The sequence below is a fragment of the Muscardinus avellanarius genome (assembly GCF_963383645.1).
Source record: "Muscardinus avellanarius genome assembly, chromosome: 13".
Lineage (NCBI taxonomy): Eukaryota > Metazoa > Chordata > Mammalia > Rodentia > Gliridae > Muscardinus > Muscardinus avellanarius.
In genome coordinates, this window is record NC_137799.1 from 94,286,647 (window position 1) to 94,304,591 (window position 17,945).

Genomic DNA, 17,945 nt, shown 5'->3' on the forward strand with positions numbered 1-17,945 from the left:
CCTCCTGGGTGCTCCCTTTACCCTCTCTGCAGGCAGCTCCTCTCCTGGCTAGACATTTCATTGCTGGGAGCTGTGTACAGTGGCCAAGGCTTGCGAGCCCGGTACTTGGGAGGCCGAGACAGGATGGCCGCAGGTTCCAGGCCAGCCTGAGCAAAGTGGCAAGGCCCTGTGTCCAGAAAACAAGATATAGAAAGGGACTGGGTGTCACTGCGAGGTGCGGTATCCCTGGGTTCAACGCCCGGGCCCCACGCACGGTGAAAACCGCTGCCCACTTGGTCTCGCCTCTGTCAAGTGGCACGGACCCTGCCTCCCTTAAGAGTGCCCTGGGTGGCAGGGCGGGTGGCCGGCGGGTCCGCGGAGGGGACCTTGCGAGGATGTGCCCCGGGGGGGGGGGGCGTCTTCGGGGGACGCTGGAAAATGTTGGATTATTTGCAAACAGGGAAACTGCCGTCCCCCGCTCCTGCGGCGGCCCGGGGCTGGGCCACGGTCAGCGGGAGGTGGCCGCCGCCTCTGCCCGGGCGGCGCCGCACAATGGCCCCCGCGCGGCCTGCGCCCGCGAGCCCCGGGTTCGCGGCCCGGCGGCGGCGGAGGCGGCGCCACCCGGGGCGCTGACGTAGAGGCCGCGGCCGGGTCCTGCGGCGGCCGGGCTGCCGCCCCCGCGCGGGTGCTTTGTGTCCGCGCCGCGCAGCACGGGAGCGCCGGGCCCGGCCTCACAGGCCGGAGCCGCGCAGGGCGGCGGCGGCAACATGGCGACCGTGCCGGTGTACTGCGTGTGCCGGCTGCCCTACGACGTGACCCGCTTCATGATCGAGTGCGACGCCTGCAAGGACTGGTTCCACGGCAGGTGAGCGCCGCCGCGCCCGCGCTTTTGTGCGGCGGGCACAAAGCGGGCGGGAAGTTGGCGCCGAGGCCGAGGCCGCCGCCGGGCCCGGCCGCAACTTGCCGCAACTTTGCCCGCGCGGCCTCCGGGCCGCCGCCGTCCTCCCCGGCCAGGCCCATCCCGCCGGCCCGGTGCTGCCCGGCCCTCCCGGCCCTCCGCGGTCCCCCGGTCCCCCGGTCCTCCCGGCCCTCCTCGGTCCCCCGGTCCTCCGCGGTCCTCCCGGCCCTCTCGGTCCTCCCGGGTCCACCCGGGTCCTCCCGGTCCTCCCGGTCCTCCCGGTCCTCCCGGGTCCTCCCGGGTCCTCCCGGCCCTCTCGGTCCTCCCGGGTCCACCCGGGTTCTCCCGGTCCTCCCGGTCCTCCCGGCCCTCCTCGGTCCCCCGGTCCTCCGCGGTCCTCCCGGCCCTCTCGGTCCTCCCGGGTCCTCCCGGGTCCTCCCGGCCCTCTCGGTCCTCCCGGGTCCACCCGGGTTCTCCCGGTCCTCCCGGTCCTCCCGGTCCTCCGCGGCCCTCCCGGTCCTCCTGGACCTCCCGGGTCCTCCGCGGCCCTCCCGGTCCTCCTGGACCTCCCGGGTCCCCCGCGGCCCTTCCGGTCCTCTCGGTCCTCCCGGGTCCTCCCGGCCCTCCTGGGTCCTCCCGGTCCTCCCCGGCCCGGCCCCATCCCGCCGCCGGCCCGCGGAGCCGCCGCGGTGACAGAGGCCGAGCCGCCGGCCTGGCCGGCCTCTCCGCGCCCGCGCCCTCCGCCCGCCGGGCTCCGGCTTGACAGGACCTCGCGCTCCCTCCCGAGGAGGACGGGGACGCCCGAGACCGCGAACCCTCTCGCACCCCTGGCCCCGACCTGGCCCGCGCCGGCTACAAGCGCCCCGTCCCTTCCCTCCCAGAAGTAGAGGAGGCGGAAGAGGCGATCCTCCTGCCTGAACTGCACCAACAGGTTCCCGAGAGCCACTTTGCCTGTGGGGCGGCTCGGCCCGCCGGCCAGGCAGGGTGCCCGCCGCCGGTCTGGTGGTCAGGCCTGGGGCCGGCTGCAGGGACGGCCCTGGCGGTGGTGGGTGGTCCTGACCCTCCTGCAGGGACATCCTCCTGCTCCTTCCTACTGTGGGGCTTTAGGGTTGGCCGGTGGCCCTTAAAAGTGAGCCGTCCCCTCTGTCCAGCCTGGTGCACTCCTGAGGGAGCTAGGTGGCCAGGATGTGACGGCCTGGTTCCATCTGTCAGCCCTGGTCCCACCTCGTGTCTGTGACAGGGATGCCTATCCGGAGGATATTGGGCTCTGTGGCCACTGAGGTCTCTTGAGCCTCCTGGACTGTCTCCCCGGGAGGCCCAGGGAAGTGGACGCCAGGTCTGGTGCCTGGGCTCTGCCCCAAACAGGCCCCTCCAACCCCCTACCGGCCAGCGTCCGCCTCAGAGGGGCCAGACCACGGTGGGCAAGAGCCTGCAGGGCTCCTCAGATTCCGAGGTGCTGAGCAGCTGGCCCTCAATGGCCCTGGAAGCGCTGGGTGTCCTCCATAGTCCCCCTCCCCACCAGGCGCCCTCAGAGCCCCCCGGGCACCTGCCAGCTCCTAGCCACTGGCCAGATTCAGTGCCCTGACTGCGGCGACCTGTCCTGTGCCCAGGGTGAGCCTCCAAGAAGGAAAGACTAACTCTGGGCTGGACTTGTGGGCCAGGGGAAAACCCAGAAATAAAGGACGGGGCGGGGAGAGGCTCTGAGAGCGAGCAGCCTGAGGGGCTGGTGTTTGCGACCCTGTGGTACAGGCCGAGGCAGAGGAGATACGACCCTGAAGGCAGACTTTTGGGAGGACCATCTCCTTATCATCTCAGGACTGGTTTGATTCAGTGCTGGACAGTACTGGTCAGCACAGATCCCTTTCCACCTCTTCCCGTGGCCCTGGGTACCGCGAGGGGCTCAGCCTCGGGATACATCTTCTTATTGCTAATCAAAGCCTCCTGGTGGGTCTGGATCCCTGGGCGGCTTGGGCAGGGGCTGCAGTGGAGAGAGGCGGGTGAGGGCCTGGTCTCCTTTGCTCTCCCTCAGCTGCAGGAAGAACCCAGCCCTCCGTCAGCATCCCTCTTCTTGTCCATAAGACGAAGGTGCAGGGCCAGCCCTTGCGCTTCTCACCTGCATATATTCTTAGGTGACCCTGCAGGCAGCATGTACTATTATTTACTCTTGAGCTCACATTCTAACTCACTTTTTTTTCTTGGTACTAGGAATTTTACCCAGGGCATTCTGCCTCTGAGATATACCCCCAGCCCTATTTTATTTTTCACTTTGAAACAAGGTCTGGTTAAGCTGATGAGGGTCTGCTAAGGGTGGCCAGGAACCTTGCAGTCCTCCTGTCTCAGCCTCCCAAGTGCTGGCGTCACAGACGTGTGTCCCTGAACTTGGCTTTCAGCTCACTTTTAATTTGTTTGTTTGTTTATTTATTTATTTATTTGCAGTACTGGGGGTGGAACCCAGGAACATTCTACCTCCAAGCTACACCCCAGCCCTATTTTTTATTCTTTCTTTAAAAACGGGCTCTCACTGAGTTGCAAAGGGCCTCGCTAAGTAGCTGAGGCTGGCCGTGAACTTCGATCCTCCTGTCTCAGCCTCCCAGATGCTGGGATACAAGCGTGTGCCACCATATCCGGCTTCATCTCACTTTTTAAAAATTTGAATACCTCACACTTGTATTTTGTGGTATTGGGGACTGAACACAGGGAGATTTTTTTTTTTTACCTCTGAGCTATGCCCCCAGCCCTTAATTTTTTTTTTTTTTAATTTGGAAATAAGGTCTTGCTTATTGGTAGGGTCTTGGATCAGGAATTTGGCTGGGGCAGCCCCTTCCGAGGACTGGCTTCCGCATTGTCTCAGCAGGACATGGAGCACGCAGCACCCCTCCTGTCCTGGGTGGGCGGCCCCGTGGGCTGGCCCGGGGGAAGGAGACTCCTCAGTGCCTGGAGGTTTGCCTTACCTGGATTGCCTTGCCTGCCGGGGTTCCTCCCCTTCGCCTTGGCTCCTGGGCTGGGCACCCAGCTTTGATTTAGAAAGGGTGCGTTTGTGGGCAGGACCTGGCGGCTCAGGCTGGTTTCCGTGCACCTCTTGCTGTTTGGTAGGGATGCGGGCCCCATGCAAGGCACCGTGGACGCGTCCCCTCCGCTCAGGGTCTCACCTGTGCAGAGCTCTTGAGTGAGCGCCGTGGGCCCTCCTGTGCCTGGTCTTCCAACTGGAGGACGAGTCCAGACCCCACTCCTGCCCCTGCCTGAACCTGCTTGCTAGTGCCCCGGCCGCACCTCGTCAGCTGTTTGCGCTCTGGGAAGCGGGATGAGTCTGTGGAAGTCCCCAGCATCCTTAGCTGCAGCCTGGAGCCCTCACTCAGGCGTTCGGCCTACTGGATCGGAAGGGCCTGGGGAGCATCCTCAGTCAAGTTGACCCGAAAGAGCTTGAGAGCTGTGCGGTGACTTTGGTGGCGAAAGTCGCATGTGTCCGCAGTGACTCTGGTCGGCCCGTATTCTCAGGCCTGCCAGACCTTGCCTGCAGGGGCTTTCTCATAGAGGAGGCAGAACTGCAGGTGGAGAGGTCCGCCTCAGTCTGCTGGGTCTTTCACAGAAGGCTAGAAACTGCGGGAGGCAGGGAGGCCGTCAACGCAGGGCCCCTACATTGCTAGCCAGGGAGCCCCCCCCCTCCTTCTTTTTTATTTTTATTTTTATTTTTTTGCAGTACTGGAGATTGAACCCAGGGGCATTCTACATCCAAGCTACACCCCCTACCCTCTTTGAAACGGGCTCTCACAAAGTTGCAGAGGGCCTCACTAAGTAGCTGAGGCTGTCCTTGAACCACAATCCTCCTGTCTCTGTCTCCCAAATGCTGGGATTACGAGCGTGCGCCACCACGCCTGGCTTTGAGGGGGAGCACGTCGAGGGGCCACTGGTCATGTGTGTTTGTCCTTGGCTGTCCTGGTGTCGATCTCCTTTGTGGGCTGTTATTGTGTCTGCAGCCGCAGGCTCTGTGCAGCAGAGGTGCGCGGGACACCTGGGGACGCGGGGCAGGCCTGGCGCTGTGCCAGTGGGCCAGCGAGTGTGTCGGGAGGGGCAGAGGCCGTGCCATGGCTTAGGCACCAACATCGAAATCTGGGTGACTGGAGGCTCTGCCGCTGTGATGTGTGCAGGACTAACAGTTCATTATTTTAAGATAAGGAATTCTCAGCAGACACGGGAGGGTTACAGGTTCGAGGACAGCCTCGGCAACTCAGAGAGGTCCATTCTCATCACAAAAAGTAAAAAGGGCTGGGGGCATAGCTCAAAAGTAGAATGCTTCTCAGTTCAATCCCAGTACCACAAAAAGAAAAAAAAAAAAAAAAGACATTTTGAATTGGTGCAGTTTCAGAGGAGCAGGGGCATCTGGCCCACGGAAGGGGGAGGCGCGGGTTGCTGCGGCGTCTCCCGAGTGCGGCGTCTCGCAGGAAGCCACTCCGTGGAGCCTCATCATCGCCACCGGCATGTTTGTTTTTTGTTGGGAGTATTTGGCTAGAAGCAGGCATGGTAGACGCAGCCCACGTTTGTTTGGGGCCTTGCGGGTGCCAGGCATGGCTGCAGACGGCCGAGGTCTGGGCTAGGCTCGGGATGCTCCTTCCAACCTGGAGCCCTCTCCTCCATGGCCACGTCTCCCCAGAAGATTGAGGGGATTTCTGCTGGGAGTAATGTGGTGTTCCACGATGGAGCACATGGGAGGAATTTTATTTTTGGTACTGAGGATTGTACCCGGGAGCATTCTACCTTTGAGCTACACACCCCAGCCCTTTTTTTTTTTTTTTTTTTTTTTTTTAATTGTGGTACTGGAGATGGAACCCAGGGGCTTTCTACCTCTGGGCTACACTCCCAGACCTATTTTTTCATATCTTATTTGGAAACAGGGTCTCACTAGTTTGATGAGAATCTCACTGCTTTCTGAGGCCGTCCTCGCACCTGTGCTCCTCCTGTCTCAGCCTCCCAAGTGCTGGGATTATAGGAGTGCGCCACTTCGCCCGGCCTTGGGAAGGCTCTAAGTCCTCTAAGTCAGGTGTGGATGAGGCAGAGTGGGTGTGTGCACTTTGGATGGGGACCGATGATGGCATTCGGCACCTTGACCGTGCCGACCGTGGTCCAGGTGGGTGGGTCACTCCGTCACCCTGGCCCTCAAGGCAGCCAGGGGAGATGGCACAGAGCTCGGGGAGTGCAGGCCCCCGAGCCAGGAGGTGCGCTCTGACCTGCAGCCGAGGACACGCTGGTCTCCAGCGGGCACAGGTGGGAGGCGAGTCTGGCTCACGTCTGGCTCAAGGGCCTGAACATATCCAGGTGCTGTAGCCACTCGCGTCTGGGGTGGGACAGCACGGCATGGTGGAAGGACATCGAGGAGGCTATGGCCAGGTGAGCAGTGGCCTGGCTCCTGCCCCAGGGAGACCCGCTGCGTGCCCCCGTCCCTGCTCTGTGTCCTTATCTGTCCCTTCCCATCCCTGAATCTCTGCTGACCTCCATTCCCAGCAGTCCCCTTGCCACCAAGTGCTGGGGAGGGGGAGGCCAGGGAGCATTTAGATCTGTAGCCACGCTGGCTTCCAGCTCAGAGCTTACGGACAGAAGATGGAGCCGGCGTGGTGGACTCGCTGGTCATTCCAGCACTGGGAAGCGGAGACAGGAGGAGCGCAGGTTCGCGGCCAGCCGCAGCTACTTGTGAGGCCAGTGCAACCGAAAATAAAGACTAAAATAGGCTGAGGGTGTAACTCGGAGGTAGAATACTCTTGGGTTCAATCCCCAGTGACACACACACACACACACACACACACACACACACCCTTCAAAACAACACAAAAAACCAAATAAACAAACTAGGAGGTCCTTGTGATATACGTCCAGACAAATGGAGAAGCTAGCCTTTGGTTTTTTAACTTAATCAAGAAGAAATTGAAATAACATAAGTTGAGCATTTTTAAGCTTGCAGTTTAGTGGCATATTGTTGTACAATAACACATTTATTTATTTTGATTATTTAGCTAATGGTACTGGGATTGAACCCAGGGGCATTCTATCTCTGAGTTACATCCCCAGCCCTATTTTACTGTTAATTTGGAAACAGGATCTTGGTAAGCTTCTTGGAGTCTCACTGAGTTCTTGAGGCTGGCCGCAAGCCTGCGATCCTCCTGTCCCAGCTTCTCAAGTACTGGGATTACAAGTGTGGGCGACAATGCCAGGCTCACCACCTTTATGAAGTCCCCAAACATTTTTTGTAACTACAAAGTAACCTGCTCTATTAAGCAGCCACCCCCCTTTTCCCTTCCCTCTACCAGTCCTAACAACCACCAGTCTATTTTCTGGCTCTGTGGATTTATCTATTTTAGATGTTTTGTGTTTCATGTTAATAGAATCATCTACCTTGTAACTGTTTGAGTCTGGCCTCTCTCACCAAATAGGATGTTTTTGAAACTTATATACTCTGTAGCATGTGTCAATGTTTAGTGTGTGTGTGTGTGTGTGTGTGTGTGTGTGTGTGTGAGAGAGAGAGAGAGAGAGAGAGAGAGAGAGAGAGAGAGAGAGAGAAAGAATGAATTGGGGATTGAACTCAGAGGAATATACCCTAGGTTGCTAAGTCTCACCAAGTTGCTGAGGCTGGTCTTGAACCTGTGATTCTCCTGTCTCAGTCTCCCAAGTACTGGGATTATAGATTCATTGATTTTTTGTGTGTGTGTGTGGTACTGGGGTTCCTGGAAGCCCTTCTACCTCCGGGCTACACTCCCAGACACCTATTTTGTATTTTTGTTTGGAAACAGGGTCTCTTAAGCCAGCACATGCGCCTGGCTTCGAACCTGCGCGATCCTCCTGTCTCCGCCTCCCAAGCGCGGGGATTACAAGCGTGCGCCACCACGCCCGGCTAGATTCATTGATTTTTATGGCTGAATATTACTGCATTGTAAGGATAGGCTGTAATTTATCCACTTAATGGTTGATGGAAATTTGAATTTTTTTCTAAGTCTGTTGTAAGTAATGCTGTCATGAACATTTGTGTACGTATATTCGTTGAACACCGGTTTTCAGTTCTTTTGGGTATATAACCACATGTGTTACCACTGAACTATTCCCTCAGCCCTATATTTACCTTTTTTTTTTGGTATGTGTGTGTGAGGGTACTGGGGATTGAACCCAGGAATATTGTACCTTTAAGCCACACTCACAGCCTTATTTCATTTTTTAATTTGAAACAGGGTCTCACGAGTTGCGGAGGGCCTCGCTGAGCTGCCGAGGCTGACTGTGTTGGGATCCTCCTGTTTCAGCCTTCCAAGTACTGGATTCCAGGCGTGGCCACCACGCCCGGCTTCTGTCTAACTTTATGAGGAACTAACAAACATCTTTCACGGGGCCGCTGTCCGCGCTCACCGGCACTTGTTATTTCCGTCTTTTCATTATAGTCATCCTGGTGGGTGTGAAGCGGTGTTTCACTGTGGCTTTCACCTGTAACTCCCCGATTATTAATGATGTTGAACATGTTTTTATGTGCTTGTTGTGGACGTATGCATATCTTCTTTGAGAAATGTTTACTCAAGCCCTTTGCTTTTTTTTTTTTTTGATACTGGGGATTAAACCCAGAGGCATTCCGACCTCCGAGATATACCCCCAGCCCTATATTTTATTCTTTATATCAAAACAGGGTCTCACTGAATTGCTAAGGGCCTCACTAAGCAGCAGAGGCTGTCCTCGAATCATCGTCCTCCTGTCTCAGCCTCCCAAATGCTGGGAGTACAAGTGTGCGCCATACTTTTGCTTATTTTTAACCTGGATTGTTTGTCTTTTTATTGCTGAGCTTTCAGAATTCTTTATATATTCTATAGACTATACCTTTATCAGATACATGATTTGCAAATACTTTTTTTAATTCTTTGGGCCTGCCTGCCTGCCTGCCTGACTTTGTTTCTTTCTTCCTTCCTTTGCTTTTTTTATATTTTTTATTTTTTGGTGGTACTGGGGTTCCTGGAAACCCTTCTACCTTCGGGCTATACTCCTATACCTATTTTTTATATTTTTTTTATTTGGAAACAGAGTCTCTTAAGCCAGCGTGGCTGGCTTTGAACCTGCGTGATCCTCCTGTCACCACCTCCCAAGCGCGGGAATTACAAGCGTGCGCCACCACGCTCGGCTTTCCTTCCTTTTCTTGTTCTAAAGATTTAGCCCAGAGACATTCTACCTATACCCCAATCCTTTTCTTTTTTTTTTGAAGTAGGGTCTCGCTATGTTTCTGAGAGTCTTGCTAAGTGGTTGAGGCTGGTCTTGAACCTGCAGTCCTCCTGTCTCAGCCTCCGGAGTACTGGAATTATAGGCATGCAGCAACACACCAGCTCCCCCTCCTTTTTTTTTTTTTAATAAATGTTCATTGATGCACAAAGCTTTTAACGTGTGTGTGTGTGTGTGTGTGTGTGTGTGTGTGTGTGTGTGTATGTGGCACTGGGGATTAAACTCGGGGGCATTCTACCTCGGATCTACAACCTCAGCCTTTTTAATTTTTTATTATGAAACAGGGTCTCACCAAGTTACCATGTGCTGGCCTTGAACCTGCAATCCTCTTGTCTTAGCTTCCCAAGTGCTGGGGTTACAGGTGTGCACCACCACACCCAGTTTATAGGTTTTAAACTTCAATGAAGTTCAGTTTATCTGTTCTTTTGTTGGTGATGTTTTGGGTATCATATCATATCTGTCACCAGACCCAGGGTTATAAACATTGGCTCCCATGATGTCCTCTAAGAATTTTATGGTTTCAGCTCTTACAGTCAGGTCTTTGATTCGTTCTCATGTGTTTTTTGATGTGTGAGTAAGTCTAGGTTTCCTTTTTTATGCTTGGATACCCAGTTATCCCAGCACTGTCTGCGTATGAGCATGCACACTGCTGGGGATAAAATCCAGAGGCTTCTACCTCTAAGCTACACCCCAGCCCTGTTCATTTTTTATTTGGAAACAGGGTCTTGCTAAGATTCTTGCTAAGGTGCTGAGGCTGGTCTCAAACCCGTGATTCTCCTGTCTCAGTCTCCCCTATACTGGGATTACAGGCATCTCCAGGTACTCTTGTTGAAAAATCACTTGACCATATGCACGCGGGTTTATTTCTGAACTTTCAATTCCCTCGGTCTGCACGTCCGTTCTATGTTCTTATTACCATGCTCTTTTGATAACTGCAGGTGTATACTGTTCTCCCTACCACTAGGCAAACACTCTACCATTGAGCTATGTCCCAGCCCAGTAGCAAGTTGTTGTTTTTTTTAAACTGGGGACTTAACCCATGGGTATTCTACCTCCAAGCTATGTCCACAGACCTATTTTATTTTTATTTTGAAACAGGGTCTCACTAGGTTGATGAGTTACTAGTACTTTTTTTGTAGTACTGGGGATTGAACCCAGGGGCGTTCTACCTCCAAGCTCCACCCCTAGCTCCAGCGCTTTTATCTTCAATTGGGGACACAGGTTGCTGAGGCTGGCCTTGGCGTGTGGCTTGGCCTCCCAAGCCCTGGGCTTACAGTGCCACCATGCCAATTTTTGCTAGTTCTTTCTATTTTTTTCCATGCTGGCAAGCACTCGCCCACTGAGCCCGACCCCGGCCCCATTGCTGGTACTGTTACCTTCTCTGTAATCGCTGCCGAGGGGCGGTGGCTGGGTTTGGAGCCACATGTTTGCAGGGTCCTGCCTGCCCCGCTTCCCTCTTGCAGTTCTGTGTGCTGGCGCTCCCCAGATACCAGGTGCAGCGCGTGTCCCCGTGCTACCTGAAAGAGTGCTGGCTCCGTCTTGGCCAGGTGCCTGTGCGTGGGACCCCTTTATGCCCCTGCGGCTCCCCTGTGTGTCTCTGTCACCTGCCCCTGACCGCCTTCCTCCCCGGGGGCCGCCTGGGCAACCCAGGCCTCCCACGCCTGGGGAGGGAGACAGCGAGTGCGCCTGGGGGCAGCCTGGAGAGCTCCGCGCCCCTCCTGCTGGGTGGGCCAGCCCTGGAAGGGCTGGAGGTTCCAGCTCCCTGGGCAACACGGCAGAGACAGCTGGAGGTGCAGCAGGGTCACTCCACTGAGAGAAGTGACGGAAGTGCCAGGCCAGGGGAGCCCACCGTGCCAGGAAGAAGACACCCAGAATGCCCTAGGGCCAGAGGGTAGACTGTCCGGAGTTAAAGCTGGCTGGGTTGCCAGGTACGGTGGTTCACACCTATAATCCATGTACCTGGGAGGCTGAGATAGGAGGTGAGTTTGAGGCCAGCTGTAGCAATTTAGCCAGACCCTCAGCAACTTAGTGAGACCCTATTTTAAGACAAAACATTACAAACTAACAAAAAAGGCTGGGAGTATAGCTCCAAGGTAGAACACCCTGGGTTCAGGTCCAGTGTGTGCTTTGGCTAGCAGAGCAGGAGGGCCCCCCAGGACCCTGCCTTGGGGTGCTCCTTCGGGCCCAGGGACCAGGAAGCCTGCGGGAAGCAGGAGGGAATGCCCAGGCCGTGCCGAGGCCTGGCCCGGGGAGGAGCCTGCATCCTCTCTCCTCCCTCCTAATGCCTGTCCAAGGTGAAAGACCAAGTTGGTCCCTGTGCGCACACCTTTAATCCCATAATCCCAGCACTTGTCAGGCTGGGACAGGAGGATTGCAGGCTTGAGGACGGCCTCGGCCTTAGACTTTCAGCAACCTGGTGAGACTGTTTCCAAACAAAAACTGAAACGTCTGGCCAGGGGCATAGCTTGGAGATAGAAAACCTTTGGGTCCAGTTGCCATACCAAACCCACAACTAAGCAACCAAACACACAAACCAAAAGCAAGTGATGACCAGGGAGGGAGGCGTGGTCCAGGCGCCTATGGCTGGACAGGGAGGGGGCAGCAGGCAGAGCCGGCTGCTGTGCGGCCTGAGACATGGCCTCCCTGCACGCAGGCCCAGGGCGGCACGGGAGCTCACTGCTGCAGAGCCCAGGGCAGGCAGGACTGTGTCCTAGGAAGGTCTGGGGGCGGGGCCTCGAGGCTGGGTTTCCCAAAGTGGGAAGCTGTTTTCCGATCCTTGTGGAATGCAAGGAGGGCTGCAGAGCCCTCTTCTGTTGGTTCGTTGGTTCATTCAGGTCTTTTTTCCTTCTGTGCTGGAGATCGAGCCCAGGACCTTCCACGTGCTAGTCAGCTCTCTACCTCCACGCTGTACCCGGCCCTCCTCACTCATCCTCTCTTCTCTTTTGTGGACTGAACCCAGGGGTGATCTACCTCTGAGCCATACCGTCGGCCCTTTTTAAAAATTTTTTATTATTTATTTATTTATTTATTTGTGTTACTGGTGATGGAACCCTTCTACCTCTGGGCTACACTCCCAGACCCGTTTTTTTATATTTTTATTTGGAAACAGGGTCTTTTAAGCCAGCAAGGCTGGCTTAGAACCTGCAGGATCCTCCTGTCTTTGCCTCCCTAGCACAGGGATTACAAGCGTCCACCACCACGCCCGGCAGCCCTTTTATTTTGAAACTGTCCCGCTAGGTTACTAAGCCCTTGCTAAGTAGCTGAGGCTGTCCTCAAACCCAGGATCCTCCTGTCTCAGCCTCCAAGCACTGGGATTACAGGTGTGCGCCACCACACCTGGCTTCTTACTCATTCTTGTACCCGACAGGTTGTAGGCTGGGACAGGCCACAGCACTGGGCACGTGGGGAGGCCTGATGGACAGTGTCCTGGGTCTCGGGTGGGCAGCCAACGCAGGCAGAGAACCGGGGCCGGCCCTTGCGGCCTCAGCCCACTGTTTGACCTTGTGAGAGGGCAGGCACCTGTGCACTGGGTATTTATGAGGCTTTGAGATTTCGCCCCTTGACGCACCTTCCCCTAGAAAACCACATTGCATGCCCCTGGGTTCCATCCCCAGACCCTCAAAAAAAAAAAAAAAAAAAAAAAAAAAAAAAAAAAAAAAAAAAGAAAACCACATCGGGATGGTTGTGTGAGACCCGGGGGGCACGAGATCTCCGTGCCGCTCTCTGTCCGTGGCTCACTACCGTTGTGGGGTAAGGACACACACTGACCTGGGGTCCAGACCCTGCTTGCCCCCAGGAGAGACGGAGGCTGAGGGTCTGAGAGCAGTTGTAGCCGGAGCCTGGTGGGCAGCACTTGGGCCCCCACAGGCCCCCTGAGTGCAGAGCTTGGTCACCCTGGGCACTGGGCCCCCTTCTCCTGCAGGTGGGCCTCACCATGCTGACTATGCATAGCCACGCCCTGGGGCGCACACCTGCCTGCCATTGGCACTGCATTGGCCCTCCTCCACACCGAGCCATGCAGCAGCTCCTAGGGTGGGGGTTCCTGGGTCTAAGGGTGCTCCAGAGAAGGACCACCAGCTAGCCGGCCTCCGTGCCAGCTGCACCGAGGCTTCCAGGCCACTCACGGCTGTGCGTGGGGAGTGGGAGCCACCATGACACGTCTCTGGCCTCTGGAGGGCCCAGCAGCCAACAGGCCGTGCCGAGAGCCGGGGTGTGAAGTGCTGGGCTCGGGCCTCCTCTGGCTGGTGTCCGGCTGACCACAATTCCAAGCCATGGGGACCGCGCTCCGTCCTGGTGCCGGTGCACAATGGCCCTGCTGGGGGCTCCGGGGCACCGGCCGGGCCTTGGCTCGCTGGGGGCAGTCTGTGCAGCCTCTGGGTGGTGGCCCAGGGCCGGGTATGGGGAGGTGCCGTGGTCTGCGGGCCATGGTGGGAGTCCCCGTTTTATGCCCTGCTCAGTAGGATCAGGACAGGCGCGCGCCATTATCCAGCCTGCATTTACGGAGGTCCCTCGGAGTGCTGCTGGGGCACGCACATGTTGGGTGCGCTAGAGCAGGCAGCTCCAGGTGAGGGCCCTGGTTCCGCCGGGGGCGGCTGCAGAGGAGGGCTAGCACCGCTGCCCTCCCTGCCCCTTGCGGGGTGCCCGCCAGGCTCCCTGCCCGGCCACCAGCAGGGCCCCTGGAGATGGAGACCAGTCCTCGGCTCGAGGGTCTCACACTCGTGTTGCCGCATGACTTTTTCTGTGGTTTTGGGGCTCAAACTCAGGGACATTCTACTTCCATGCTACACCCAGCCCTATTTTATGTTTTATTTGGAAACGGTCTCACCAAGTTACTGAAGCACTAGCTAAGTTGCAGCACTGGCTTTGAAGCTGTGACACTTCTGTCTGACCTTCCAAGTACTGGGATTACAGGGGTGTGCCACTGCACCCAGATATCCCAGCCCGTACCTGCCCTCTGTCTCCCAGTGCCCACCTGCCCAGCACGTTGGCCGCCAGGCTCCCACCTCTGCCCCCAGGGCCCTGCCTCAGCCTTGGCCTTCAGCTGTCTGGGTGTGCCCAGGTGCTGGATGGAGACAGTCTCCGTTAGTCTAGCCGTCTCCCTGGCAGCCACAGGAAGCTGGCCCACGCTGGAGGCGGGAGCAGCTCTGCACCCCCCTCCTGGAGCTGCGGCTGTGCTGAGACCAGAGCTCTGAGTGCGTCAAGGGCAGGCCTCAAGCTGGTTACCAAGGGGGTCTGGGGCAGGCTTGCGAGCGCCCGGAGGCCTGCAGCTGAGCCTGCGTAGACCGCCGGCTCTCACGGTACATATGGGGTCAGTGTGGCGCTGCCCGGGCCAGCCCATGGCCGGGGACGGGCTGCAGGGGAGGGCAGCACCAGCACACTCAGCATCAGCCGGGGAGAGCCCAGATCCAGCCGGGGCCATGAGAAGAGCTGGCCCAGCCAGACAGCCCTGCTCAGCACTAGCAGAGGCAGACAGTGATGAGATGGCTCGCTGGATGTCACCGCAGCGCCCAAGCACCTGGAGACGTGGCAGTAGGGTGAACCTGGAGCGGGAGCCCTGATCTCTGAGCTATACCCCTAGCCCGGTTTTTCTTTAATTTCTTTTTTTTTTTTTTTTTTTTGTACTGGGGATTGAGCCTCCAAGCTCCCATTCTACCTCTGAGCTACACCTCCAGCCCTTTTTATTCTTTGCTTTGAAACAGGGTCTTGCGAAGCTAGCCTCAACCTGCGAGCCTCATGTCTCTGCCTCCCAAGTGCTAGGATTACAGGTGTGTGCCACCACGCTCGGCTTTGTGCCACCTATTCTCTAAAGGAGTCGCTGTGGGGGAGATCAGTGTCCATCCTGAGGGGGCCTGGTCCTGGGCAGCGCGTGGTGGGCCCCGGGGGCGGTCAGGCTAGAGCCTCCCTGCCCCCTCCCTCCGGCCCTGCACTCCTGGCACCTGCTTCTCCTGTGACATCTGTGCCTTGAGCTCTGCCTTCGGAGTGAAGCGCCGGTAGCCACTTCCCCGCCACTTCCCCGCCACCGTGTCCTCTTCCACCTGAATGTCTGGCTCCGCCCCACAGGTCCTGTTCTGCGCTGGCCCTGCCTCGCTCCTCGCCGGGCTCCACGCAGTGTCCTGCCTCCCGGGGGCTGGATAGGGCAGGGCTCAGGGCCCCTTGCTCACTGGGGTGGCATTTCTGTCCCTGACTCACTGGGATTCCTGGGTTTTCCCTATCAAGTGTGTGGGAGAGCCATGTCAGGGCACCCGTAGGGCCGCCGCAGACCGGAGGGCCGCGTGTGGGGGACAGCCCCGCCGGTGGCCTCCTGCTCACCGGGGCAGCGGTGTCTCGACTTGCCTGCACCCCCGCCCAGTTGCCCAGTTGCCAGGCTTCTTGGTGATGCGCCCTGGTCGCCTGCACCGTCGCCCAGTTGCCCAGGCCCAGGCTTCTTGGTGACACCCTGGTGACACGTGGTTGCTTTTGCCAGTTGCTTGGTAAGAGGAGTTTTCGGGGCTATTCCTAAAATAACCCCGTGTGCTGGGTGAAACTTAGGGACGAGACCTACTTCTCCTGGTGCTGCTGAGAGTCTGCTGGCCGTGCTCAGAGCCCCTCCTGAGCCCAGGGGGCTGCTGTCCTCTTGTCCACCGGCCATTGGTGCGAGGCATCCAAGCCGTGGGGCGTGGGGGCTGCCGCCTGCTGCCTGCTGGGGAAGAGGCTCGAGGGGCTCTGTGCTTGTGGCTAAGGTAGAAACTGCTCGGTCTCTGGAGCATTCTGCCACTGAGCCACACCCCAGCCTATTTTATTTTTTTAATTTAAAACAGGGTCTTGCTAAGTGGTTGAGGGTCAGGCTAAGTTGCTGAGGCTGGCCTTGAACCTGCCATCCTCCTGTCTCAGCCTCCCAGGTCCTGGGGTCACGGTGTGTGCACTGCACGGCTGACTTGGTTGTTGCTGCGTGGTCGCTGGAGAGGCTCGCTGGTGCCACCCCACCTCTGGGAGGGCACACAGCCCCGCCCGCCCAGGCCCTGCGTTGGCTGGGGCTCAGGGCCAGCTCTGTGGAGGACCCTGGGGAGGGCTCAAACTGCTCTGCCAATCTAGATGTCTGTTTCCTAATCTCTGCTTTTCTTGTTCTATATGATTCTTTTAAAGGTCAAAGAATAGATGCGAGATGTTCTGGCAGTTTGGGCCAGAGAGTGCACAGTGGGGACCCCAGGGCCCAGAGAGGTGGGGAGGGGCCTCCTGACTGCCACCTTGCCCCCCCGGAAGGGCTGAGCACAGGGGCGCCCTCCTTGGCTGTGGCCCCTCTCTGTGAATAGGACCGACCTGCCTCTGCTCCAGTCAGATTTGTCTGGGCTCTGAGGGCTTTAGTCAAATAGAAGCCTGTAATTTCCAGTGCTTCCCGGAAGAGATATTTGCTCTATATCTGCATACAATCGGTTTCCTTAGAAACCACTGGAGTGATGCTTAGAAACCTGCTCTGATTTTTAAAGAGGCCGTGTCTTTTATCCAGGATAAAAATCCACAGAGCAGGCTTAAAAGTACACACAGAGACAGCTTGCATATCCACTGAAGACATCGGGACTCCCCGCTGCTGCGTGACAGTGCCGAGGGGCTGGTGAGGTAGACCGCACTGTGTGCTCACCCCGGGAAAGCAGGGTGCCTTTGATGGCCAGCAACGTGGGGGAACGCTCACGATGTAATGGTGAGTGGAATGCTGTAGGCATAGCAGGATCGTTGCTGTTAATCAATTAAAACAAACAATATGCTGGAAATTAATTTTCTCAAAATTTCACCATACTGAGGACCGAACCCGTGGCCTTGAGCATGCTAAGCAAGCACCGTCACTGAGCTGCATCTGAGGCCTGGACAACCAGAGCGAGATTATTAAAGATTAAGGTTACTTTTTCCAGCTGGGCATGGTGATGCGTTCCTGCAATCCCACTGCTTGGGAGGCTAAGACAGGAGGATGGCAGGTTCTAGGCCAGCCTCAGCTGGAACTTAGACCCACAGCAACTTAGTGAGACCCCGTTTCAAAATAAAAAATAGAGTTGGGCATGGTGGCACAACAGCTGTAATCCCAGTACTTGGGAGGCTGAGACAGGAAGATCACAGGTTCGAGGACAGCCTCAGCAAGTAGTGAGATTCTCATCAACCTAGTGAGACCCTGTTTCAAGTAAAAATTAAAAATAAAATAGGGTTGAGAGCATAGCTATGAGGTAGAATACCCCTGGGATCGAACCTTAGTATCTCAAAAATAATAGATAAATAGATAATGAAATAGGGCTGGAGGTGTGGTTCAGAGGTAGAATGTCACTGGGTTCAACCTCGAGTATCCAAGGGGGGAATGGAGGGAGAAGATTGCTTTTTCCTCCCACTTCTATACTTTTCTATACTCTCCACTCGTTTTCTAGGCAAGGACATAGATGGTCAGAGGTCACTGGCCAGGCCTCGTCTCTTACCATCTTATGAACCCTTAGTTTTTTGGATACCAGGGTTTGAGTAAGCCTCCCTGGCCCAGAGATGGCCCAGAGCTCTGGATCCTGAAGGCTGGGTGGGGCGTCCCCGCCCTCCCAACACACCTCTCTTCTGCTGAACCCCCTCATTACCGCACACTAGCTTGCTCCACCCTGGCCAGAGCGGCAGCAGGTCCTGGGAGGCGGGGCGGGCTGCAGGAGGCGTGTGCAGTCCCAAGGGCCTCCCCTCCTTTGCACTGACCCAGCACGAGGGTGGCATGATGGGGCCTCCCCTCACCGGCTGGGCCTCCTCGAAGCTCTGGCGTGCTGTGGCACTCCCTCCTGCTGACGGCACAGAGGTGTGAGCCAGGTGAAGCCCTGGGGTGAGCCCAGGGAGGTGAGCTCTGTCG

The 17,945-nt window shown here is 57.0% G+C and overlaps 1 protein-coding gene across 1 annotated transcript in view; it reads left to right on the top strand.

The window, feature by feature from the left end:
* Positions 1-746: 746 nt before the first annotated feature.
* The window catches only part of PHF2 (PHD finger protein 2), a gene marked incomplete at both ends in the record, with an annotated part of 96,516 nt that continues 79,317 nt past the window's right edge, over positions 747-17,945 (top strand). The window contains one exon of the mRNA XM_080708668.1: positions 747-844. Within this exon, the coding sequence (XP_080564794.1) occupies positions 747-844 (98 nt within the window). The remainder of the gene's footprint in view (positions 845-17,945) is intronic.